General features: G+C 43.1%; 1 protein-coding gene across 2 annotated transcripts; it reads left to right on the forward strand.

Annotated features, from left to right (window-relative positions):
- The first annotated feature begins 1,642 nt into the window (after nt 1–1,642).
- csgalnact1a (chondroitin sulfate N-acetylgalactosaminyltransferase 1a) lies at nt 1,643–26,849 on the forward strand. Of its 2 annotated transcripts, XM_071894930.2 has the most exons (8): nt 1,643–1,734; nt 9,376–10,864; nt 13,082–13,298; nt 15,736–15,837; nt 22,630–22,808; nt 22,899–22,993; nt 23,212–23,293; nt 24,990–26,849. In XM_071894930.2, exons 2-8 carry the CDS (start codon nt 10,057–10,059, stop codon nt 25,283–25,285), a joined length of 1,779 nt encoding a protein of 592 aa, XP_071751031.1. In that variant the 5' UTR covers nt 1,643–1,734; nt 9,376–10,056; the 3' UTR covers nt 25,286–26,849. The 2 variants fall into 2 exon arrangements, with proteins under 2 accessions (XP_071751031.1, XP_078144224.1); XM_078288098.1 differs by lacking the exons at nt 22,630–22,808; nt 22,899–22,993; nt 23,212–23,293; nt 24,990–26,849 and adding an exon at nt 22,030–22,347.
- Nucleotides 26,850–27,765: the final 916 nt, after the last annotated feature.

A 27,765-nucleotide genomic window follows, 5' to 3' on the forward strand; every position in this document is an offset into this window, starting at 1 on the left:
TGTCTTTACTTTGTTTGTGCCCTTTATTTTGTCATTTCTAATAATAATCTAGTTTCAACTCTGTCCTCTTTTAGAATTGCATGGGAAATATCATCTAACAGCGCTCTCTTTTCTAAAAAGTAACTCGGTAACTTTTACTCTGAGTACATTTTAAATGAGCTACTTCTACTTATTTAAAATTCCAGCAAGGTAACAGAGTAGGACATGCCACCACTGCCTAATTGATTGCTTATTGAATTCTTTATTGATCTGTGGAGCGGTGAAGATCAGCTACAGAACGACACCAATAGGGTTTCAGTATCCTGCTCAAGGACACTTCAGTGGGGCAGATGCTTGCTGACATGGGACTACTTGAACCAAAGTCTTTGGGTTGAAAGTCTCTAAACACTAAGCACTAGGGCACGCTGCCGCCCCACCATACATTCATTCATTGTCTTTACTCGCTTATTCCTATTCAGGGTCATGGGGGGCTGGAGTCTATCCCAGCATACATTGGGCAGGGAAACATTCCATCACATAATACAGACAGACACACACTCACACTCATATTCCTACCTCAGCAAAATTTAGTCTCCTCCTTTCTGTGAGGCGACAGTCCTGAGCCACCGTGCCAACCCCTAACACCCCACCAGTTTTTAGTAAAACAAAGTACCAAATTGAAAATAACAAATGTATATAAGGGGGTTAGCACTGTTATCTCACAGCAAGAAGGTCCTGGGTTTGATTCCTGGCCCCGGCCCTTTCTGTGTGGAGTTAACATGTCCCCCTCCTGTGTGTGTGTGTGGTTTCCTCTGGGTGCTCCAGTTTCCTCCCACAGTCCAAAAACCTAAAGAGACTAAATTGTCCATAGGTGTGAATGGGGGTGTGAGTTATTGTCTGTCTATCTGCGTTTGCCCTGTGATGGACTGGTGAGCTGTCCAGGATGTTTCCCTGCCTTCTGTCCAATGCATGCTGGGATAGGCTTCAGCCCTGGATAAGTACAATGAATGAATGGATAAATATATTTAAGGATGCATCTGGTGAATAGCAAATATAATCTAATTTGTATATAATCTAATTTGTAGGCTATATATAATCTAAATATAATCTTAAAATATAGTGTGTCAACAATATAATATTTCTGTTTTAGAGGCAGCAGGGTGGTGTTGTGGTTAGGAAGACTGTGCTTCAGACGACCTGGGTTCAAGCCCTGTGACAGCAAACATCCTCCATGCTGAAGAGTCCTTGAGCCAGTCACTGGATCCCTATCGGTCCCTTGGGTGCTGCTCTGTAACTGACGCTGCACTCTGACCCACCTGGAAGTGAAAAGAGTATTTCACTACAGGGGATCAATAAAGTATCTCATTACATTGTTTACAGAAAAAGTTTCACTCCATATTTACTGCAGTGTTAATGTTGACATTTTTTGTTGGTCTGTAGGCTACAGAACACATACCATAACGGTGTAAGCCTACAGCAAATATCATCCACTCTGGGACAGTCCAGAACCTGTATGTGTTTTTTTTCTGAAGTTCATGCTTTTATTTTGAAGGCAAAATCTCCTAATTTCCTGTGTTATTCCGTCTAGGTCTGGCTGGCTTGACGCAGCTCGGCAGTACATACCCTCACACCCGCGCCTGTCCACCGCAAGTTGCGCCTGTGGACCGCGGATGGCTGCAGGACGGGACCGCAGCACCGGGACCGGGACACAAAACCTCCACTCAACCGGGACTTCACGACTGTAGAAACGAAGAGGTAAGTTGGCCAGGTGGGACGGTTTGCTCAGACTGTATGACAGCAGATGTAGCCCTAACGAAAAATCACTCTAATATTCCTATAATGCTTCTATAGGGTCTTACAGTGTGTCTGTGGTACTCAATGGTGAGTTTACAGTGACATTATCCTACTTCATGGTGTTTTTTTTGTTTTTTTTTATGTCCTAGGGCATCACTATTATATTCCTCTATTATGTCTCTAGGAACTTAAAGATTTGCTGTGATATTTGTATAGCATCCTTCTAAAAGTCTATTTTAGGATAACTAACTTTTCTTGAGGGAGCATGCAAGAACGGCTCCCATCATTTTTAATCAGAGCGAATCACGTTGTTGCGTTGACTATGAAAGTTGACTATGAAAACACACACACACACACACACACACACACATGGACAGGCTATAATGTGTCTGAACAGAGAATGATTTTTCTTTCTAAATGTGAGTAGCCTATAGGTTACATATAGGTTGCAGGGTATAGCAGCATACAGAGAAAATGTGTGTGTGTGTGTGTGTGTGTGTGCGTGTGTGGCATGCATGCCTGCTTGCTTGTGTGTTTTGTACTAAAATATAACTGTAGCCTACTGAAGAGGTTTTATTCATCATGAGAGTGGTGCGCATTCCCAAAGGGCTTGTCCATTTAATTTAAGTGAAAGAGGAAGGACTTTGACGTTATTAGCAAAACCTGTTCATTATAAAAGATCAGGTACCAAGCTATGGGCTTAATCACGTTTTAGGGCCATTTATAAACAAAATCACATGGCGAGAATTAATAAAATTAATAAAAAGCCGCCCGCAATAATTGCTGATCAGCGGATATTGACATTAAATGTGCCTCGTAAGTACAGGCTTCATTTCCAATATCCCTCTTCAACTCCTCTGTACACAGAGGTGTATATACACGCGCGCGCGCGCGCACGTGTATATACACACAGCATACTGGCTGAGCTGGAGGTTTTATCAGGGAAATGGTTCTAATCCTACTTAGTGCACTCACTAACAGGAACCTAGCACCCTGAAATATTTGGTCATAAAGCTCCCAGTTGTTTTCCACATATTGGAAGAATGGGACGGGAGATTATGTGGGATTGTGCGGCAGTTTGGATTGTTTAGCAAGCAGAGTAGAGTTAAAGGCTGGCTTTACAGAGTGGGAGACATATGCTTAGGGCACATTATCAGCCTTTTTCCTATACCAGCACCAGACTAATTAATGGTAAACTTGTGATGTGATATGTGATGACATATGTGCTTTCTGTGCCTGGAGGATAAAGTTGCCCCCTCTGAGATGCTCAATACACCAAACATATAGGACATGAACAGCCTCTCTGGTGTGTGTGTGTGTGTGTGTGTGTGTGTGTGTGTGTGTGTGTGTGTGTGTGAGAGAGAGAGAGAGAGCCCCTGAGCGTGTGCATGCACATGTGTGCTTGTATGTGTGTGTATGTTGCATGTCTGTGAGACTGTGTGTGTGTGTGTGTTCTCACGCTCTGCTGCTGGTGCAGAACCTGTTTTCTCATGTTACACAGATCAGATAACAGAATCTTGCCAGACATTTATCTGGTGACATTTTAACGGCGGTGATGTAATGTCCCTGTAGTATTGACAACTTACCTCTGATGATATGACACTCGCGCTGGCTCATCTAGATGATGCAGGTTTATAGAAATCTATTAGATAGAGAGCCTATAAATGCCACCGAAGGCTATATTGCCTGGAGAGCTGCCTGTCAGTTTCAACTACGTAAACCAATATAAATTACCCACATAAATAACACAGTGTAACAGAGCTGGTTCAGTTACAATTCTTGCCTGAGACGATCCAAAGACTTGTATTAATTCTACAAAGCTAATCCACCGGCCTTAACTTTGCAAGCAAACAGGCTACATTTGTTAAATCCTATGGCTCAGGCTGGTCACAGTAGTAGTAAAGTCTGTGAGCCGGTTGGCTGTCCAGGGAGAAGAGGGATGAGCTCTGGACCTGACTGAACTTGGCCGGCACTTGTTAGCGTCTTTCGCAACTGATTTGCCAAGCAATTCTTAGAATTAATTCGCTGGATATCCACTGCACACTTTGCAAGGATTAAAAAACTGATGTTGTACAATTATGATGGTGTGTGTGTGTATGTGTGTGTGTGTGTGTGTGTGTGTGTGTGTGTGTGTGGGTGAGATTGTGAGATCAACAGATGTAACTTGTGGACAAACTGGATCAGCTCATGTGGTCTGGTACTTGCTGTGGAAACCATGGTTCCCTCTCTTGGCTTGTTTGTCTGCTTTTGCATAATGTTCCCATGCAAAAACACTGCTGTGAAGCAACTGAAAGAGGGAGTGTCTTACTTTACAAACTATGCTTTATTATATTGCCTCCTAATTACATAGGGATGATCCTTTCCTTTATCAGAATTATGCTGTGGTTTTCATTGTGATTTAATGAATAAGGGAGTACCCACTAACTTCCCGTCTCTGCATATTCTTATAAAGGGGACATTGTAGAGTTGGGTGGTGTTTGTTATTGTGTTGTTGTTTTATGGAAGAGAATAGAGATCAATCTTTTCATGTGTTCTTTGTGGATGGCTTGGCTGGGGCATTGCGCTGCCAAATGGTGCTTGATTCTAACAGGCACTAACGCCAATGCTTGTCTTCCCTGCTGTCCATTTTGGATGGAGTTTAGAGTAATTTAGTCATGTTGGCTGTTCTTTGTAAGCCAGTACATATTTCTGGACACATCTCTGTATATATGCTACTAAATGCACGCCTGCGTGTTCTTTACATACTGTATTTCTGCAGATACGTCACCTCCATCTGTAAATCTAACAACAGATGCTGTATCTTTATCTATCTATCTACAGTTGTTGAATTAATCTCAATATGTTTGATTGCTGTAATTAATTGGGGTATTATCTTCAATACTCACTATTTGTCCTATTCTTCCCTATAACCTATTCTCTGCTGCTGCAGTGACCCAATTTCCCCATGGGGATCATAAAAGTTTCATCTGATCTAATCTAACCTAACTGTGAGGAAATATAACACGTTGAGAAAGTGGGGCCAACAGAGAGAGAGAGAGAGAGAGAGAGCGGGGGGAGAGGGGGTGTTAACACGGGGTGCTTGTAGTGAAACAGAAGAGTGCAGTGTGTGTTTAAGGGCCGTCCAGATGGCACATCGTAGGGAAGGTTCCGGGGAAACCAGCCCCTAATGAATGGGAGGGAGAATCACCTGGGGGGACAAGAGACATCAAAGAAACCTTTCTCTACTTCTAGCTCCTTCTCTCTCGCTTTATAGTGGCTTCAGTTCACCCTTCCTTTGCTTTGGCCTCTTCATTCTCTCTGTTGGTCCTCTCCTCTCCTCTCCTCTCCTCCTCTCCTCCTCTCCTCTCCTCTCCTCCATGCTGTGACCTCCCTGCAGGACGTTCTTCATTTTTACAGTGACGTACAGCCAGAGGGCCAGTTCAGACGCAACTGTCTGAGAAGAGGCCTGACATTCGTTCGGGGCACCACATTCACATGCACATAAACAGCCTTGACCCAGAACAAATACATAACCCAAGAGAGGCAGTAGGAGGGAGGGGTGGAGAGATAGAGAGAGAGAGAGAGAGAGAGAGAGAGAGAGGGAAGGAGTTAACCACGCAGCATGGCTCTGTGGTTTATCAGGTTGTTTGTAATGATCACTGAGGCCACTGCTTAGAGAGAGTGTGGGGGTGCTGTTTAAAAGATTTATGCATTCATGCTCTCTCATATAAACATGTGCGCATGTGTGTTTTTTTTAGATGAGCATCTGAAGCTATGAGATTAGAGAGGCAGAGTTGGCGTCCTGAGGGACACATCTTTTCTGTAGTTTTTGGCCCCATGGTCTGCATCTTCTCTGTGCTCTCTCTCTCGCTCACACACAAACATTCACATAATGCGACTGCAAAGCTGTTGCTGCCTTTGAAAATACCTTATAGTTTCTCTCTGCATACATTATTCTTTGGGAATGAGACATTGGAGCGTACTTGTATATTTTAAATGCCAACGGGGAGCGAAGAGAATCTGCTATTTGGAGGACAGAGACAACATTAGATCAGCTAGTGGGACTGAAATACTACATTTCTCGGATAAGCCGTGCAGACCAGAGGAGCACAGGGGTTCACCTCAAATATCTCAGACACTGAAAGGCAGACCTGTGCACACAGTAGTACAGACAGGCACATGCTTGTACCTGTCATCTGTGTGTGATTTCTGCTGCAGTGGTGTGACTGTCGTCGTCCTGGAATGGGAGAGAGGATTGAAAATAAATGGTATGCCACATCTTTCTGTCCATTCTCTCTGTTTTCCTTTCCTTACAGCAAACCTGCCGCTGTCTGTCGCCTACACCTTTCTCCAACACACACACACACACACACACACACACACACACACACACACAAACACACCACTCTTACCAGGCGCTAAGAGGGTAGCATTAATACTTTTTGCAGTGAATGAAATAGATCACACATACACACACACACACACACACACACACACACACACGCACACACACACACACACACACACACACACACAGTCAATGCCCTGAAGACAGGAAGCTGCAGTAGGAGGTGCGGAAGTGATTTCTGTGTCTGAACCAGATGCTCCTAGAGCGCAGCCCTGGAAACGTCTCTGATCACCACCTACTAGATCATTCTCTTTCTCTCCTCTCTCTCTCTGTCTTTCTCTCTTTGTAGCCGTCTGATTGTTATTTATTTCATCTCTCACTCTCTCTCTCTTTCTGACCCTTTCCCTCCTTCATCGCTGCATCTCTGTTTCTCTTCTGGCAGAGGGAATGAAATATGTGATAAGGGGGAAAAAACACATTCATCACTTATGTCATTTTGGGAAGTGGAGAGAATGCATCCTCTGCCTTGTTTTCTCTGTTTGTAAACAAGCTTGACAATGTTTATATTGCAGTAAAATATCACTATGTAGATTTTTTTCCCAATATGGAAACAAGAATTAGGCAAAAATGCAGGAAAATGCAGTTCCATGAGATTTTAATGATGGAAGGTGTGACCGAGTCTGAGTCTGATGAACAGGTCTGGGTGAAACAAGCACTAGGGAACTTAGCAGTGTTAACAATCCAGTCCAGGCAGAGTTAGAGAGGGAAGTCACACCACCAAACAAGAGAAACAGGAACTGTTGCATTATATTTCATGTTGGAGTCGTTGTGAGTTTTGCATCTGTGCAAATAATGTGTGCTGCATATTTTAGAATTCACAGTAAAATAATAATAAGCTTCAAAGTTATGTAGTTTCAGATTTGAAATGTATGTATTCAGCATTGACTAGTGGAAGTCAGGGAGGGGAGTTGTGCTTATGCAAAGAGAACTCAGTCCAGCGACATCATTTCCTCTCTGAAGCACAATGCCAGTTTGTCAGTTTGTCGTGCTGAAATCTGTGGTCCGCTTTGTTGTGGCATGAAGTTCCCTTCTGAATCCCTAACTGAAGGCTCTTATCAACAAAGTGTTCTGTATGAGATAGCAGTGCCATATTGCTATGAAAATCACTGTAGCGTTAATGGAAATGCATACTAATTGCTTTATGGATTGCTCAGTGAATTGTAATATAGCAATTATTTTACTTAATGTGGAAATGGAATATGACCAATCTAAATGTTGCTTTTGCCAGCATTGTATTGAAATGTGTACAGCGACCAGCATGAAGCAGGAACCAGCAGATCCCTGTTTAGACATCACACCATCAATGCGACATGATGATTTAGCTGTTAGTGAGCCTGTGCTGCAGCCATGCCTATCCCCACGGGGAGTCAAATAACCAGGCCTGAATCAACTCATTCATGCCCAGTGAGAGTCAGCGGTTTGGCTCCGAGTCCTCGTTCATAAATCTCCTACCAGCCTCCTCTTCGATGCCGAATCTTTCTCTAATAACTTTACAACAGGGATTGATTGCTTTGCCACAGAGAATCTTTTCCTATATTGTCTTTATGATACATTTGGCAATTATGTCTCATGTCTCAGGGCAGAAGTATAGTGCTTTCATATACAGATATGCATCATTCATATGGTAATATATATGAGATTACTGTAGTATTGTATACTGTATCTATTCAAATTATGCTCCTCTTGTATGAGGAGTCTTGTCAAGATTATATTATAGCAAGAAATTGTGTTAAATTAACTTTTTTTATCCAGTTATCGGTGGGTAATCGTATCAGATTATGGTTTTAATAACAGAATATAACTACACAGTGATTTTTGTCTCATGATGGATGGCATTATATGTGTGTATGATATGAGATTAACTGAAGACACCAGAGTTTTAGGTTGTACCAACAGAATATTAACAATGCATGGTAGTGCATTTGCAAACAGACCTTCACATTGTCAGAACTAACTGCCACTATCCATCTATCCATCCGTCTGAATAGCTAGTGGTCACTTTCATTAGCACCATAGTTTGTTACAGGAAGCCCTGAAACCAGGAAAGTCAAAGTCATCTGGGAGAAGTGATGCAACGATTTGGAGGAGGAGGTTCCTATTCCTCCGAGCCTAAACACCACATGGTTATGAGACTAATGAGAACCACTGCTGAACGCGGTTGAATTGCCACCACAACTGCATTTTATTAAGCTCATGTCATATATTTACGAGCTTTTCGGCACCAACAGAATGACATCATGAGGGTTTTCTTGTGACGGGTTGAAAGGATGACAGTCCATCACAGCAGCCATACTCCAGCACTGGATCCCACTTTCCCCCAGCATCCTTTCGTCAAAGATTTTCTACCTCAGCAGTGGAGGTCCTGCTGGAGAGACGCCCTGTCTGCCCTGATTCAGCCGTCAGTTGGAGCACAGTCCAGTATTCACTTCTGCCATATACTAATCCTTTCATTAGGATCGGCTTCAGCTAGGCCTGTCAAAGAGCTAACTGTGTGGGGAGTCAACAGAGACCTGGACCGACACACACACACACACACAGAGATACATTTACAGATACATACACTAACTCAAACACTAAAACATAGTCCCACAGAAACATACATATGCATACATTCAAAACTCACATTCATACACAAATACACTGTCCCTCACCTTTCCTGTACTGCCATTACATACAAAGCATACATACATGACCTCTTCCTCTATAATTAAGACTATGTTTGTTTGGCATTGCATTAGGAGTGTGAGAGGAATCTAGATAGATCGGTAGATAGGTAGATAGATTGTGTGTGTGTGTGTGTGTGTCTGTGAATATGCCCCAGTTTCTTTTCCCTTGTATCCTTTGTATTTGCTTTAGACTTCACTGATATACAAGCATGCACGTACACACACACACACACACACACACACACACATACAAGCACACACCCTTGCACATTGCCTCATATCCTCACACATCAGTGACAACATTGTTTTTCAGGAGCTGTACCCTTGGAGGAATGCTTAGTTTGGCCGAGGCGGTTAAAACCCTCGGCTTGCAGGCCGTTCTAAACTAACATGTCAGAGTGGCCAGGCGTGTTTTCCGATCTGTTTTAAACGATAGAGGTCAATATGTAAAGAATGATTGTGTATATCTCTCTCATGAATCTCTCTCTCTCTCTCATGACTCACTCTCTCTCTCACTCTCTCTCTCGCTCCTGCTTTCTCTGCCCTCAGAATTGTCAGAGAAACCATGCGGTACGTGAGGAAACCACCAGTGACCACAGAGGATACGCTTTCTCATGGAACATAGGACCTCTGCCCCGTGCATCAGCCTCCTTCATCCGGGCTGATGTGTCATCAGGCTCGCAGCGTAACACTCAACCATTCCAGGACATTCACCTACTTTCCTCCAACACTCTGAGACAGTTTCTCAGTGCTTTGCAGACAGGAAGAGGACATTATGGACTGATGGAGAGAGTCAAAGCACATATGAACAGATGAGTCACAGATGAGTGATACATGATGTAACCAAAGTCTGGGTCACACTTTTATAGCAGACCATGGAGCTGACTGGACCAAGGGAGAGGGAGGAAGTGTTTTTTGACTTCTGACTTGCATAAATGTATTTTGTCAGTGACAAAACCAGCTACCATCTATGTCAGTGGAGAGGCAATGACCTAACTCTGATTAAATGACCTCACACTGATAAGTAGCTTGCTCCCTCACCGGCTGCCTGAAGATAATCAATCACAAATGCAGTCTTATCATCATGGCTGGAGTGTGTGAGGTTATATGACATTTCTGTGTGTGTGTGTGCGTGCGAGTGTGTGTGTGTACATGTTGTGTTTGTGTCCAGTCACATTTGGGTGTATAGGTGTTTAACCCAGAGGGGTGAGTGTTGATGTGCGTGTGGTGATGTTGCGTCGCGGTCTCCTAGCCTGGGTGTCCCGTGTCGGGGGGGTGCTTGTGCTCATCTGCTGCTCTCTGTCCCTCCTGTATGTGATGACCTGCAGCCCTCCGCACTCTGACGACCCCCCACTGAGTCACGCCCTGCCCCGCGCCGGACCCAACCACCCTGTCCTGGGGGGCACAGGGCCGGGGGCTGGGGCAGGGGCAGGTGGGACAGGAGGAGGCGGAGCTGGGCCCGCCCAGAGCGGTGGACCCCCGGGGGCCCAGTCTTACCAGGTGCTGCTCCAAGAGCGCGAGGAGCAACACCGCCTCCACATCTCCTCCTTGAAGAAGCAGATTGCTCAGCTGAAGGAGGCACTGCAGGAGCGCAGCCAGCAGCTGAAAGGAGTGCAGGAGAGCCTGAAGAGGGCAGCTGGGGCCGGGGGCCCAGGAGAGGGACAGGAAGCTGGGGCTGGGTCTCGGGGAGGGGGCTTAGGGGAGGCCCAGGGAGCCAAGAGCCAGCAGGCGGACCTCCAGGAGTTTCTGAGGAGCCAGCTGTCGAGGGCAGAGGTGAACGCGGGCACCAGGTTGCCCAGTGAGTACGCGGTGGTGCCCTTTGAGAGCTTCACCCTGCAGAGAGTGTACCAGCTGGAGATGGGGCTAACACGTCACCCGGAGGAGAAGCCTGTGAGGAAGGACAAGAGGGAAGAGCTGGGGGAAGCACTGGAGACTGCCCTCCACAGCCTCAACACACCCCCGTCCCAGCAAGACAGCAGAGGCACCGGGGAAAAGAGTCAGACCAGCAAGGTCTACACACCATCCGACTTCATAGAAGGTGAGAGTAAACCAAGATTTTATGTGCATGGTATTTAGATTATCAACATTTCCCCTAGATCTGGAAAATGTACTCCCCTTTTTGTCTGCAACCCACTCAACCAAAACAAAGTAAGATGCAGACAGAGTGCTGGGTTACTTTTGGACTTTTTGTATATTAAGAATTCCTGGAAGGTCAGAAGTGTAAGTGTGTGTGTGTGTGTGTGTGTGTGCATGAGAGAGAGAGAGAGAGAAAGAAAGAGAGGCGGGGGGGAGACTTCTTGCTGTTCTGTTCTGTCCAACTAAAGTCAGGATATCCTCCTAGTTTGTTCTGCTCAGCTCTGATCACAACCGTAGGAAATGAACACAGCTGCTCCTCATTTACAGGGGAGCATCTCTACAAACATGGTCTTTCAGTGTATGTGTGCATGTCTGTGTGTGTGTGTGTGTGTGTGTGTGTGTGTGTGTGTGAATTGCTTTTTAAAGGTCAACATCTTCAGCGAGGGGGAGGGTTGCAGTTTTAAAGTGAGAAATAAGGCTACCTGGCTGGGAGAGAATGCGTCATAGGTTGCTATATGTTTGATGTATACGTGCATGTGTGTGTCCCTGTGGTATGTGTGTGTGAAACAGATCCCCGTCCTTTTTTGTGTGCGTATGTAAACAGCCGCTGCCATTCTTCAACAACAGAGGAGAGTGCAGCTGGCTTATAATGAAATAACAACTCCCTTCAGCTCATATTTTGCATTGAAGTTCCTTAATGGATTTAGACATCACTTTTAAGCGAATCTCGAACAAGGAGCTTTTTATCCGAGCAGCTAGACAACTGAAAGGCGGCCTAGATGCACACGCTGGCAAAAGCATCTTCAGGAGCCTTTCGAGGCCACTGTAGCGAGCCAGGGAGCTGAGACCGAACACACTCAAAATGAACTGCCATGCGCTGCGCTGCTGCTGGTCGGGGCGGTTCTGTCTATTTACAGAGTGGCTTCGGAAGGGATACACTCAAAATTGTGAAAGAGAGACAGAGAAACAAATAGACAGAGACGGGAAGTGAAGGCATGTAGTCTAGTCTGGCCAACATGTTTACTGTATCAAAGCCCTGCAGGTCCCTGTGGGAAATGAGGCCTCGCATCACAGGAAGCTCGCCATTTTGACAGGAAGGCCTTATAGTTATCCAGGCTGCTATCAGACTGCCAATCTGTGGTCACAGAGGACTTTCCGTTCCCTCTCTCTCTATCATTTTCTTTCGAGTCCCTCCTCTCTTTCGCCTTCTCTCTTCTGTCTCTCTCTGTTCTCTTTCTGTCATTCTCTCTTTCTCTGCAGACTCTGTCTCTGTCCAGTGACTTTGTTTATTCTCTCTCTCTCTCTTTCTGTCTATTTCATCTTTCTTGGCCTCACTTCCTCACTCTTTCCCTCCCATTTCCCCTTTGCTTCTTTTCCCACAGTCCAGTTCAATCAATTTGTACTATGCAAGTAATGGAAGAGTAATTTTAAAAAAAGCATGATTCTCTGGAGAAGCAGGCTCACATAAGCCCTTCAACTCTGAAAGAACTGTACTGGATCCCAGTGTGACCTCTCTTTCTCTGTGGGTTTGTGTGTGGGAGTTTATGTGTGTGTATGTGTGTGTGTGTGTATGTGTGTGTACAGCTGTCTCTGTGGCTCTTTGCCCAGCAGCAGCAGCAGCAGCAGCAGCAGCGGCGGCAGAGAGTCCAGGGACAGTGTCTCCTGTGGCCTCAGATGCCCCGTCTGTCCCTCTGCCCTCTCTCTCTCACCCACACCCACATACACACACACACACCATCGGCCTCTGTGAGAGAAGTGCTGACAGATACACACACACACACACACACACACACACAGAGAGATGATGGTAGATGACGGGGTTGAAAATCCATTTTCTCTCAGCTTGAATTCTGTAAAAAAAACATTTTCTTTTTTAGTTAATGATAAAAACTTGAGAGGAGAAAGAGGAAATACGATATGTGGCACAAAGAAACAAAGAGACCCCAAGGGGTTTATAAAATGCCTCAACCCAAAGAAAACAGGGGGAAAACAAATCAAAACGACACAAAGAGACAAAGATGAACTGGGCACAGAAACAAAAATTCTGACATCAAAACTCAACACAATACAGCAAAATCTTGTCAGAATGTTTTCTCAGCATGGTCACCGTCAAGAGTTCCTATACCCTAATTTTCCCTCCATTCATCCTCTCTCTGTCTTACCCTCCCTCGCCCTGCAGGTATCGCCCGTACAGAGAAGGACAAAGGAACGCTGTACGAGCTGACCTTCAGAGGGGAGTCGAGTAATGAATTCCGACGTCTGGTCCTCTTCCGTCCCTTTGGCCCGCTGATGAAGGTGAAAAACGAGAGAGTGGACACAGCCAACGTCCCCATCAACATCATCGTCCCGCTGTCCAGACGCACAGACAAGTTCAAACAGTTCATGCACAAGTTCAGGTCAGACAGTCATTCAACTTTACTCTTTTATGCTCTTTCTGTTTTTTTTAAACATCCAGTTGATAGCTTTTCGCTAATTTTTACCACTTACTGAAACTGTCATAGCAAAAACTGCATTCTCTGACAAATACATCAGTGCACATAATTTTTATTATAGTATATATTTTTAATATACCTAACAAGAGCCTAATTGGCTACAGAATGGCGAGCATACAGGTCCATGAGTCATCAGAATGAGACAACAGAAGTCCCAAGTTAAATAACTCAAAAAGGTTCTCTGTATCATATCTCAAACTCTGTTATTCAAATCCAGTTTAATTTACATCTTAATTTGGGACCAAGCAGACAGGGACGTGGAGTGGAGGAGATTGAGAGAGAGAGTAAAGAAAATAAACACCAGAGATGCTTTCAAGAAGCTATAGAGGGGAACATGTGACTACACTTTGAATTATTTTTTTTACTATATGCTATTTAGATTATTAAATCGTAAGGTAACACTTTGAAAGTGTACACACATGTACACATGTGTTTTGGTGTTGGTACATAGTCAGAATGCAAACAAAGCTGGAGAAGATTTAAATGATGCAAGCTTCTGGGTAAGAGGCTTGTCAAAATTCTCCAGAATTTGAATGAAGATAGCTATAGAGATCCTAGCTAAAATGCAGAATAAATAAATTTGATTACGTTTTTACTAGTCACCTGACTAATTTCTAAAGGACATCTAAATGTAATAAAATAGGGTCACATGATTTAGACTGCATATGGGGTTTCCATGCATATATACATTTAATCATGTAAAGACTCCAAATTTGCTGAAAATCTAATTCTTATCAAGGTTAGCATTGGCATGAGATAAAACCCTAACCCTAACCCTCTAGAGAAACAGTGCTAAGCTTTGAATCTCAAATGATAATAAGTAAGTATAATCATTGTTTGATTCACTTTCATATTAAAAGGAGCAGTCAAAACTAATCAGCTAACACAAATATGCTTGTTTCAGCTCAGCAGTCTGTCACCATCAGTTGCGGAAACATCCGCCTTAATGTCTCTGATTTATTGTACTCCTGCTGCTGCTTATCACAGCTCTTTTTAGATGGTAAATCCTGCTTAGCAGCAGTCTTGTAGCCCATTAAAATGCCCCCTGGGCAGAACAGCAGAGGCTGATATACAGCATGGCTAGTGTACCTACTTTAAAGACTCCGTGAGTTGCTGAGCAATCACTTTAGCCTCATCCATATTAAAGCTATACCAAAGAACTGTGTGTTTGTGTGTGTGTGTGTGTGTGTGTGTGTGTACTTGTGCTTGAGCGTGTGCTTGTGTGTGTGTGTGTGTGTGTGTGCATGTGTGCATGTGTGGGGTGGGTGGATCGGTCAGTAACTGTGTGTGTTTGTCGTGATCTTTATTCACATGGAGAGTGAAAAATGGCAGTATTTCAGATGCACTGTGACACTTTTCCCAAGCGTATAGGGCCGGCATATAGGAGTAGCATATAGGATATGCCATTCCTATATGCCATTTAGGAATGGCATGTAAATGAATATTTGTAGTTCCACACAAACACACATTTGATTTGACAGACAGTTTCTAGCAAAAATCTTGGAACTACTTCTTGATGAATTGATAATAACTGTTTCCCTGCAGTGTGGACCCAGTGACAAAATGAAAGATGGCACAATATCAGATCCTTGCAAAGAATAATTGACTTCTAATAATGCCGCCATTAAGAAATAGCCTTCCACCAAGCAGCACAGAAAAGACAATAACTGTCTATAATGACAGTTGTGAAAATTCTATTATCCTCTCCAATCTCCTCTTCACACATTTAGCCATTTTGTTTATCCATCTTTTATTAATCTAGTTGAGTTTTATTAGAATTTCAGTGTTTTTTTCCCAAGAACTGCTGGAGCAAGCTGCAGGAGCAACATGAATACAGAACGGCACAGTATTAGAGTTCAACAAACAGAGTTCCCATGTGCTTCTGGGAAAAGTACAAGTATGTTTGTGTTGTGTGTGTGTGTGTGCGTGCGTGCGTGTGTGTGTGTGTGTGTGTGTGTGGGAGGGGAGGTGAATTATCTTCAGCATGTGTGTGACATATTTGACATGGCTCCATCAAAATGCCTGCAGGCATCTCCCACTAGGTCTCTCCTTTACACACGCACAATCTCTCTCTCTCTTTCTCTCTCTCATTCTCTCTCATAAACATAAACATAAACAATAGCAAGTTTAATAGTATCTCTCTCTATGTCTCTATGTTCCATTTCTGTCTTTATCCCTCCCATTTGCATAGAGTTGAGTGAGTAAGGAGAGTTTGGATGAACCTTGCAAACTTACCTAAGGCCTTCTTTTTTAAAACCTCATTTGATCGTAGTGCTCTTCCTTCCTACAATCCCCCCCGACCGCTTTTATACATTGTTCCTTCCTTTGTGTGTATTTACAGGGAAGTGTGTGTGCGTCAGGATGGTCGGGTCCATCTGACAGTGGTGTATTTCGGGAAGGAGCAGATGAGCGAAGTCCGCAGCACCCTGGAGAACACGTCCAGGTGGGTGAAATCACAGCCAAGATTAGATCCTTGAATTAGAGGCCAAACACAGAACATGGAATCTAATTATGCAATGAAATGAACGCTGCTGCAGGCACACATGGGCACTCAATAGCTCGCCCTCTCTCTCTTTATCTCTCCCTCTCTCTCACACACACACACACACACCAAACAGTCCTTGCTAAAAATCTTCTGATAATATTTCCTCTCCAGACACATATGCACACACACGCCCACACCAGACCCTCCTTCTCTCTCTACATTTTGCACCCAATCTCTCTCTCTCTTTCTCTCTCAGACACACACAAACACAGGCACACAAACACACACACACACACACCTCCTCTCCTCGCATGGTGTCCCGCCACAGCCCGTCTTCTGTCTGATGAATAATGGAGCAGTGTGCCACCCATGCCGGGGAGCGGAGAGCTCTGCCACCTCTGCCATCCAACACAGATAAATTATAACGGGCCTGTGGTCGGCCCTGACTCACACTACTCTCACACTGGCCCCCATACCTCTGGAGATAATCAAGAGTTAGCTGATCAGAGGATCAGATCCACTGTTGATTGAGCTACAGATTCCCTGAGGGGGGTTGCTATGGTGATGTTAGTCAGTTCCCAGCTCCGAAGGTTTTGTGTGGCCTTGAATCAGTCGGACTATCTCAGATATCACGCCATCTCTCTTTCTTTCTCCGTCTCTCTGCCTGCCTCTCTCACTGACGGAGAGAATAATAAGGTAGAGGCTATAGTCCCATTATCCGGAGATTTCTCTGATTAAAGAATTGTAAAGATGAAATGGCCAACATCAAATAGGCTTAAACGTGTATCACACACATCTAAAAAAAAAAAAAAAAGAGACATAAAATCAGAACTGGTAAATATGCAGCAGCAATATATACATACAACAAACCTGCAAGATTATTCAACAGCCTTGAAGGAATGATTTCGAAGGTTTGAAAAAGAGAGGCACTGAATGAGATACAATTACAGCAGAAGAGAGTGAAAGTACAGCGAGAGAAGCGGGGCGAATAAAGTACATTGTCCAGTAATTTTCCTCACTAAGCGGAAGTTCTGCCTTGAACTTTTTAAAGCTTTTTTGCATTCTACTCACAGCCAATGGCAGTGCATTCATCAGTTACGTAACTGTTTCTATCTGAGTGTGAATCAGCCACTGTAATCAAGCTCTGAACTCCTGAGAAGACACCGCCTCTTCCAAGCTCCTCGCTCTCCTTTATCTGACTCTGTTGCTTCTGTCTAAATGAATGGGCGTCAGCAGTGGAGGATCGCTGCCTCTGGGCTGTTATCTGGGAACCCTGGCATACACATATGGATGCATACATGCCCAGACACTCACACATACACACAAATATACAAGCACTTACTGTCACGCACACAGGCTCACAGAGGAATGTGCACACACACACACACGCTCACACACTCACAAACACGTCAATATCTGTTCCCAGCAGCATGTGGTGGATCATTAGTGGCTGATCTGATTCCACACTGCCCTTGCCACAAATTAGATCCACCTCTATAAACTGGTTTGGTTTGTGCCTAGTCCAAAATAACCTCTAGCTGTTTGCGTAGGTTTTTTGTGAAATCACACTTAGTCACACTCCCTGCTTTTCAATAACACAGTGTCCCTGCCCAAAATTTTCCATATAACACCTGCATGCCCAGTAATAGCCCATTTAAACCACTGTAGACAAAACTCCCGTGAGTCTCACTCTGATTTGAGATGACTGAAATGATCTGAGAAGCAAAGCCATGTCTCAATCTAAGATTTAAATAGCCCTGGATTTCCACTATCTTTCTTACGCCTATATCCATTCCCCTCAGATCTGCTTCAGGGGTTAAATGAGGGCGAAAAGTCTTGGTTTCTATTTCAGGTGCTCATTCTTACGGCGTATATCACAAAGCTTAACCGGTTCCACCGTAATAACAGCCAAGCACATAAGAGGAGAAAGTGAAACTTCAGCAAGTCAGCGCCTCAGTCTTCAAGCAATCAGCTAGACACTAAGCATGTCATTTAAAATAGATAAGCTCGGCTACTGAACTTTCATGACTAGCAAAGTATATCTATTACACATCCAAACTTCAAAGACTGAACTTGGACTCGAACCATTTGGGGGCATAAATGTTTCTGAGCCTCAGTCTTTGTGAGAGAGCAGGCTTATCGTTTCAAACAAAGACAGGAATTATCATCCAGAGTTATAAGAGAGAGAGAGAGAGAGAGAGAGAGAGAGGGAGAGAGACAGAGAGAGGGAGGGAGAGAGCGAGAGAGGAGAGAAACTGTTTGTGTGTGAAGGAGAGAGCAGAATGAGTAGATAGCTGTTTGAAGAGAGATATCAATCAATACGTATGAATAATTGCTGCACTTCAGGAGAGAACGGCCGAAGAGAGAAGATGGTTGAAGTGGGAGAAGTGGGAGAAGAGGACAGTGGAGAGGAGAGAAGATAAGATGAGGAGAGAGGGAGGTTGAAGCAGAGAGAGAGAAAGATTTCCAGAGGGCAGGGGGGAGGAGTGGTGATAAGGATCCTAAGGGAAGAAGAGAAGTAAAGAAGAGAAGAAAGGGGGATAGAAGAAGTTCAGAGAGACAGAGGATGCGATCACTCTGCCACTCTTTCAACAATAATCCCTCGCTCATCTTACTGCTTCCCGTCTTGTTACAGTCCTTCTAACCAGCCTTTCATTGTGTGGCATTTCATTCAGTTCATGGGCAGGTCAACAACTCTCAGAAGGGCTTTGATGGTGCTGAGGAGGGGAGCGGGCAGGAGGGAGGGAGAGAGGGTGAACATGGGAAGATGATGAGAGGATGGAGTGATAAAACAAATAACGGATGAGTTAGACGGCTATTCAACATCCATATAACAGGTGGCAAATGTCTTTATGGACATATTCTCGAAATTAGCCATTAGTGTTAATAAGTCATGTGTAGCTGTCTTGTCTCTGGGCGAGATCACAACAAGTATACATTTTTAATAACTTGCACTCACCTCTCCATTACATGTACAGACAGATTTCCCTGGTTCTATCACTGTTTTTTTTTTTTTTTACCTAATTCTACACAAAAGCTCAAAGAGAACAAACCAGATTCCCTTCTCTGTAAACAGCAGATAGATGACAGATAGGCAAACCTGCTGACAGGATAAAACACCAAAAGTCCCAATTGACTGGCAGGCAGAAAGGGATACAGACAGGGAGACAGGCTTGCTTGGCATGGCTGCATCTGGCGTCGCCCCAGAAATGGACCAAGAGAAGTGGTTTAGCTTAATTGGATGAAATTTATTTAGAAGGCAAAATCAAGCTTGCTTCACTGGTCTAACGTGCTGTATCTCTGTAGGAGGTGGTGAGAGCTGGGAGAAGCCAGGATATGGCTCGATACGGGCTTACACACTTAGGGCTTTTCACTTTTAGTCAACACAATGTCTGCAACCAACGCTCTCGTCATAACCACACACACACAAACACAAACAAGTGCTTACATGGTGACACACACACACAGGAAATAAAGACACACAGAGAGAGAAAATCTGGTTTCCCCCTCCCTGTCCTAAGCAGAACTAACAGGATAAGGCCCGCTGCTAAGTGGGAACATGACAGTTCTTTAGTAGGTTTCTCACTCTGACAAAATTTCAACAATTTAGCCTCTACTAGGTACTAGCTATTACGCCCACAGTAAACAAATAGACTATTTTGAGCCTTAATAAGTGTGCCAGCGTGCCTGGGGAAGAGAAGCAAAGAGAGAGAAAGGGAGGTAGCAGGGAGATTATGCTGGATATAAAAAGTAGTGTGGAGAGCTGGAATACTGTGGGATGTAGCACTGAGTTACAATGCCAGTACTCACATAATTGGACACACATATTACAGACTCAGGAAATGGTTACACACACGCATGCACATGTACACACACAGTCACACACACACACGCATAAACATGTGTGTAAGAATTATTTAAACAGCCAAAGCTCTGAGACCAGCACAAGCACACACACACCGCACACGTACCAGGATGAATAATACATCAACCACCAGCCTTGGCTCTCTGGAAACAGAGACAATTAAATCTGTCCTTAAATAATATTGGTAATCACCAAAATACGAACACCATAAAATTGGCAATGAATTATTTATGTGCCTCTCTTGAGAATGAAGGAGTCGCTGATATATGCACAGCTTAATTATTAAATAATTACAGGAGATAGCATCAGTAATATAAGCTTACCGAGATGCTTTGGATAACCTATGTCCCCAATATAACTGAGTTCTGGATCGTGCAGAATTTCATTTTAAAACACATAGAGGAACATGAGGTTTTTGCATGAACAGGGCAACGTAACATCACAATATTATTGCTGTTTGTTTGTTCTGAGAAAATAACCACTATGTGCTTCTTCAATCATGAAGACCCGCCTGACAACTGTGGGAAAGTTCCCAATTTTCACAAAAGTCTATTTTTTCATGGTTGACTAGTCAGTGGGTTATCTGAATGACTAATTGGCTAGTCAGTGTGTTTACAAGCTTATTGGGCTATGGGCAAAATAACTTAAAAAAAATAACTATTAACAAATATTAACCATAAAAAACGAGCACTATCCGTTTTACTTTATTTTGTCATAGGATTAGGCAATATCAATTTAAAACAATGCTACACGACACGGCAGAAACAACACAACTACTACTATTACCACACAACCCATGAAGAAGTGGGCCTTTAGCGCTATAACTGAAGGTCATCATTAAGTAACAGATAATCAATGCAGAATGTTTTGAAAGATGGAAAAAGCTCAGTGCAAGACTATCCAAAAATATTTTTCAACATTTATACGTCCAAAAGACAGTAATGGCTTACAAACAGACCAGAGGCAATAAGGCTAAAACACAATTATGCAAAACATTAAAGTACAAAAAAAACATCCCTAATCCAGTCCCATTAAAATTTGGATGGAATCAAACGCCCTTGTATTTTTCATGCATGAAATGTCAAATAAATGTATTGCTTTGTAATTACACATTTGCACAATGCTAGTGCCACATTAACATTGTGAGACCCAGATAGAGCTATTTGTGTTCTCTCCCTTCTGTGGACAGTTTAGCGCCAGTGGGTGGGTCCACGTCTCCTGGGACCCTGTGTAGGCTGTGGAACTGATAAACTGTGTTTGGATTCACATGCTGTAGATAATCATGGAGACAGCACTCACAAACACACACACACACACACACACACACACACACACACACACACACACATTAGCCTTGACGGGAGGAGCAGAATAGCCTTGCAAGTGTTTTAGGTATTCTTGTGATTTCTAAAAAGTTCCTGAAATCCTCTGTCATCAGCAATTTTTGGGATGTGAAAACATTGTTTTGCTGGGCTGGCCCGTTGGAGTTGTTATTCAGAGGGATAAATATTTTTCAAACTGCTAATTCTTGAGAAACAAGCTCACATGTTTATGTTTCTATGGGATTCAGGGCAGTCAGGAGGACCAGGATCACAAGGTTTTATATCAGTCTTGAGAGGTTGAAAGGATGAGAGCGAGACAAGGGCTTTAACACAGTAGTACACATAAATACTTTGTCGCTGTCTCACACACACACACACACACACACACACACACACACACACACACACACACACACACACAGCAGAGGGACGGAAAGGTGGAGAGGCAGATTCAAGCTGCCCCTGGCCAAAACAAACCAGATATTTCCTCTGGTCATCCTGGTTTCCTGTGTGTGTCTGGCTCTGCCTGCCTCCTCTGTCTACCTGCGCTCTCTCTTTCTCCCCCTCTCTCTGTGCTCATCTCTGTTTGTGATGTGTCATCAGACTGCCGTGAAAGAAATAGACTTCATCCTGTTAGTTCTGCCTGGGACAGAGAGCGGTAAACCAGCTTTTCTCTCTTATTCTCGCTCTGGCTGCGACGCAAGTGTACGTGCGCGTGTGTGTGTGTGTGTGTGTGTCATTGTTTGTGTCCGTGTCTGTCCATGTGCATGCATGAGTAGAGGATTGGTCACAGACAGTGTGTATAGTTACAGTTCAGCATAAATCCCCAACTGTACAAGCCTGCTGTATCCAGCTGTTTTCTCTCAGCTCTCACCGCCTCTCTGAGAAAACATTAGACCAGCGATGAAGGAAGCGCGCTCGATTCATTCCCTCCCGATTCACTTTCAGTTCACACGTTTTAAGGTTCTTCATGTCGTGGCTGGAATCGGAGTGAGATGGAACATGAGCTGGGTCAGGAACATCAGTGAAGGGAAGTCGGTCCAGAAAAGGTTGTGCTGAAACACCCCCACTGCACTTGAAATGACTCAGGGAAGGAGAATGGAGAGGTCGTGGTGATGTGGTATTTGGGTGGAGAATGTGAAGGTTGTGGGATACAGAAGGCAGCAAAACAAGGAGGAGAGCTGTATACTAGTAGGTGCTGATTTACATACTGTAAGTGCAGATCTTGATGATGGGATGGAGATTTCCCACTAGATTTCCCACCTGAGGGGAAAAATTGGTTTGTAGACTGGTTTGTAGTAAACCAGCAGAATATTAGAATCTCTCATATTTCCATGAAGCTGATCATTTAAGCTCACTCACTTTTTTTCTGGAACATTTCACCCATGGAGCTCTAACTTTAAATGGCTTAATCAACTTCTCTCACTGTCTTCCTTCCTTCTCTGTCTCTGTTTCTTACTCGTTTCATCTGTCTTTCACCCGATTTCATTTCGCCGCATGCTTCACTCTCTAACTCTCTCTCTCTCTCTCTCTCTCTCTCTCTCTCCTTCTCTCTCTCTGCAGGGAAGTCAATTTTAAGAACTACACCCTGCTGCAGTTGGATGAGGAGTTTTCTCGGGGGCGCGGCCTCGACGTGGGGGCCAGAGCCTGGAAGGGAGGCAACGTGCTGCTTTTCTTCTGCGACGTGGACATCTACTTCACCGCTGACTTCCTCAACACCTGCCGACTCAACACACAGCCCGGTGAGACACACACACACACACACACACACACACACATTGCCGTCAAATCACAGCTTGGTGGTCTGACAGCCCCGTTTCTCTCGCTTTCAGGTAAAAAGGTGTTCTACCCGGTGTTATTCAGCCAGTACAACCCCACCCTAATCTATGGAAGTGCCGACCACGTGCCACCTGTGGAGCAACAGCTGGTAATACACACCGCCCAAATCTATACACACTTTACAAGCCATTGCTGGAATATACTGCGCTCAGTGCTGTGCTACACTGCTGGTGTAGGTAGAAATATTTACTAAGAAGTATTTCCCCTCTCCGGTTGCTACAGGGATATAAATTCACAGAAGCATGTTCCCATGTGTGTTGAGCTGCTATTGTTGTTCATAAACTCACTTAGTCCTTTTCCCCTCAGGTGATTAAGAAAGACACGGGGTTCTGGAGAGACTTTGGTTTCGGCATGACCTGCCAGTACAGGTCCGACTTTATCAACATAGGTAAATATTACAGCACAACAACATTTAGAATCAGAATCAGAATCAGAAACACTTTATTGATCCCCGAGGGGAAATTGGGTTTCGTTGCAGTTGCTCACAGAAATATATATAGGCATAGAGAAATTATAAGAAAAATAGAAATAAGAAAATAAAGATAAAAATATGTAGAATATGTGCATTATACTACAATAAAATAAAAATATGTAAAGTACCGTATGTGCATTATAAAAATATGTGCAAATAAAAATATGTAAAGTATGTGCATTACAATATATAACAACAATAATATAGAAATAAGAAAAATAAGAAATTTGTGGGTGGGTGTGGGGGAGGAGGAGTAGGAGGAAATCCCTGACCTGGGCCTTTCACTCCTGCTTTTTTCCTTTTACAACACAACATACCCTACATGTGGCAGCCATCACAACAGTCCCCTTGAATTTCTCAACAATTCCTCCTGGGGGTTGATTATGGCTGCAGCAGCGTTACATAAAGCATGTTGAAATGGAGCTTCTACGATGGCTACAACAATATGTGCTTCATAATGCTAATGTTGCCATAGGTTAATGGATATTGAAAAACATTATAACACTAATGGATCAATCTAACATATCGCTTTTCTTTACTCGGAGGGGATTTTATTATATTAATGTGAATGAAATTGCTCTGAGCTGCAGCATGCATTACCATATTCCATATCCCCATATCCTTTCTATCTGTATTATGACAATGGAGGTGAGGAATATTGGCTCTCGAGACAGATTTACGTCAATATATTTTTCCAGCAAAGGGAAATCGATGAAATAAGTTCAGAGGCTATAAACAAATCCAAAGATTTTATTGTGGAGGGCGCACACACGCACACACTTACACACAAACACGTGCATGCAGACGCACACACTCACACATTGTGCAAAAGCGTACAACAAGGCTCCGAGAAGACAAAAGTATGGGGAGAGAGAACCACGGGTTTAAAATGTAATTTAGTTTTGTAGCTGTGTGTTCTTCTTCTCTGCGGTAAGATAAAGAGACACGGTAAATTGCACTGGAATATTTTTAGACCACAAATGAATACAAACAATTCATCTGTTATCTTCAAATTCCCATCTTAACTCTGTTTAGCCCTGGAGCATATCTTAGAAAAGGGAGAGAGAGAGAGAGAGAGAGAGAGACAGAGACAGAGACAGAGAGAGAGAGAGAGAAATAATAATCAAAATAAAACCAAACTAAACATGTCTACCTATGTCACTACAGGACCCATTGGGATACACAGACTATACAGTGTGAGCAAGACATGACACCAAAGATGCAGGTTTAAACATGTCTAGTCACATGTTCCTGTACTCTGCACCATGTTATCTTATCACTTCTGCACCATCACATCATCAAACGACAAGCCAGGCAGTGTGGAGGGGAAACTGATCGCAATCACACATCACACTGTAATCAGGACTCACAATCAGCATTCCTTGTAGAGTTAGTCAACACAGCAATGAAAATATCAAATGTTTGCACTGCGAAAGGGTTTGTAATCTCAAGTCCACATAACAGCACTTAAGATGCAATGTTAAACCTTAAATAGATACACATCGGCGTAGTAAAAAGTTTCACATTTCTTGCAGTGTGTGTCATATGCTCAATTTCTTGATTGCAAAACAAGCCATATATCTATTCCCTCATCGTGCTCTCTCATCTCCAGGAGGGTTTGACGTTGACATCAAAGGCTGGGGCGGCGAAGACGTCCACCTTTACAGAAAGTATCTCCATAGCAACCTCCTGGTGGTCCGTGCACCCTCCAGAGGCTTGTTTCACCTGTGGCACGAGAAGCACTGTGCGGACGAGCTGCCTCCGGAGCAGTACCGCATGTGCATGCAGTCCAAAGCCATGAACGAGGCCTCGCACGGCCAGCTGGGGATGCTGTTCTTCAGACACGAGATCGAAGCTCACCTCCGCAAGCAGAAGCAACAGCAAAACTCAAACCCCAAGAAGACATGAAGACTTGCAGTTAGACAGATCACATTATCGCAATGACTGCAGTCGATTCAAACACAGCTGAAGAGAACTGGATTGAATAACATTTGATGTTATTGAAAAAAAATGTGAAGACTTTTCACTTTCCAAGGGCTCAAAACGGACAACAAAAAGTTAAGCTTAATTTAAATGAACTGAACTGGTCAAGGCGTTCACCCATACAATGGAAGCATCTCCATCAGATACAATGTGTGGATCTTTGTGGGACATTAAGCAACAGATCTCTGATACAACCATCTGTGTTGTGATGTCCATCTGTATATTCCTCTGTACCTGTAGCAAGGCCTTTGGGAAGACACCGTGGAACCTAAAGTTGAGTTGGAAAGTCATCTGGTCTTTAAACCATGTGCCTTGTGTGACTAATACGACAATATCTCTTCAGGAAGGCCGATGAAAAATGAACCTGCCTGCATACAGTACACATTAAGTTCTGTGTGGGCCAGTGGAGCCGCCCAGTGGACTGAAGTGGAACAACATGGTGGTGAAAAAAGTGAAGGACTCATTTAAAGCCTGGAATGGCCTTGTGAAACTTTTTTTTTTTTTTTTTTTATAAATTATTGATACAGTAATCTTCATTCATTATATTTATGTTTGCTATTCTTTTGCGAATTTCACTCTTAATATGCATTATTAAGTTGCTATTTTTTCCTAATTTCAACAGTTGTCTCAAAGCTATGTGATATCTTGCCTGGGCAGTATTATTATGTGTGGGCCATTCCCCTGTATAATGAAGCGAGGATAGGTATTGAGAAAGAAAAAAAAACATGCTATGAATTATCTATAGGTATTTCTGAACATGTAATGACTTTGTTATTCTTTCGCCTTCTGTGTGATGAAGAATGAGTTGGATGTATGCAAGTAATATATGATCAAAAACAATTAACTTGAACATTATTAATTAAGAAGACTAATTCATAGTCTTTTCATATAGCTAATTTGTGGACACAGAATTGATAGAGTGCATAAAGGAAAGATTACTGACTGGCAATAATACTTTTTGCTGAGCTGACATATTGACGAAGACTTGACAAGTCTGAATGAGCCTGATGAACCTAATGTTTCTGATTCTGTCAATGTCATGTGACTCCTGTCCGCAGATACACACACACACACACACACAGTTGGAAAAAGTGAGCACAATCTGGGTGTGATCCAGAGTGCAATATAGCGAAAAGAAAATGTGACATTAAGTGCATTACTGACCAGTCCCAAGTCCCTAGGAGCAAAAACCCAGCGAACAATCTTTATCAACTACCAAGATGATTAATATATAATCATGTTTTTCATACAATCACCTATAGAACTATTGTCTGTTTTGAAATCTCACTCCAGCACTTCAGTCCTTAGAGGCAATCAAAGTGAGCTGTATTTTGGTGGATGACCAAAGCTATGAAAAAGAGGCACTTTTTGAATCTTGTTTTTATTGTAAGCCATTGAAACCTTCCTTGAAATGTCAATTGAGTGTCTTTAGGTTTGAAGTTTTATTTTTCACTTGAATGAGTTGAATAAAACATTTATTTGTGCATTGTGTATAATTAAATGCAGTGTGTTTACTTACGTCAGCCAACTCTCAAGTCGTATCCAACTATAAGGTGGAATGTAAAGAGGTTATTAGGCGGCTGGGCTGAGATGTTTTTGTAGATGCTGTTCATCGCTTTCTTTCTTTCTTCTGACAAAAATCCCATACAAAAAAATGCACAAAACTTTGCAGAGTATTCTGGTCCAAAAGGACGCATATTGTAATACGCGGCCAATCTTCCAGATGAAGCAGCAAGCAACTGTACAAAGTTTAAAACTTCAAAAATTCATTAAAAATCTGCTATATGCAGGTGTGCAATTTTCTGAGACTGTAGGCCCATATTAGAGGAATCTTTTGTAGCTACACTGCAAGTGGAAATTTACAACATTCATCACTCAGTTGTTTTTTTCATAAACCCTAAAACTAAAAATTTGAAATCTGCTAGTCGAAATGACGCCAAACCAGGTTCCATATAATCGGCAGATCCTCAACTTTAAAAAGTTTTTAAAAAATAAATAAATTGAGCCCACAGTGACTTTAGTGAACACAGGCATCTTAACTTTTGGCCCAATATTTGATTCAATGAAAATAAATGACTAAATTCTTATCACCACATGGATGAGGTGTGAATTTTTCAGAATTTTGTTGTGAAAAAGTGAAATTTTTGTAACCTCTGAAACTTTTTAGACAAATGTGGAATAATTTGCATATCATGCCAACACCTATGGCTCTTGAAAGGCTGAACCAATATCTGATCTTCACGGGCTTCTCTATCTATTCATCAAAAAAAAAAAAAAATAGAATAGAATAGAAAAAATTATGGCATACAACTGTGGTAATAAACATGTCTATGTCTGTATTGATATACAAAATATTACATTTTACATCCAACTAGATTATCATTAAGACATCATACAGGCTATCT

The sequence above is a fragment of the Centroberyx gerrardi genome, chromosome 2 (genome assembly GCF_048128805.1).
Source record: "Centroberyx gerrardi isolate f3 chromosome 2, fCenGer3.hap1.cur.20231027, whole genome shotgun sequence".
NCBI lineage: Eukaryota > Metazoa > Chordata > Actinopteri > Beryciformes > Berycidae > Centroberyx > Centroberyx gerrardi.

Bases quoted from the DNA above. Each gene is read 5' to 3' on its own strand.
- csgalnact1a (XM_071894930.2), top strand. From the start codon at position 10,057: ATGTTGCGTCGCGGTCTCCTAGCCTGGGTGTCCCGTGTCGGGGGGGTG. The intron at 10,865-13,081 runs GTGAGAGTAAAC...CTCGCCCTGCAG, and splicing joins ACCATCCGACTTCATAGAAG to GTATCGCCCGTACAGAGAAG. The intron at 15,838-22,629 runs GTGGGTGAAATC...CTCTCTCTGCAG, and splicing joins ACCCTGGAGAACACGTCCAG to GGAAGTCAATTTTAAGAACT.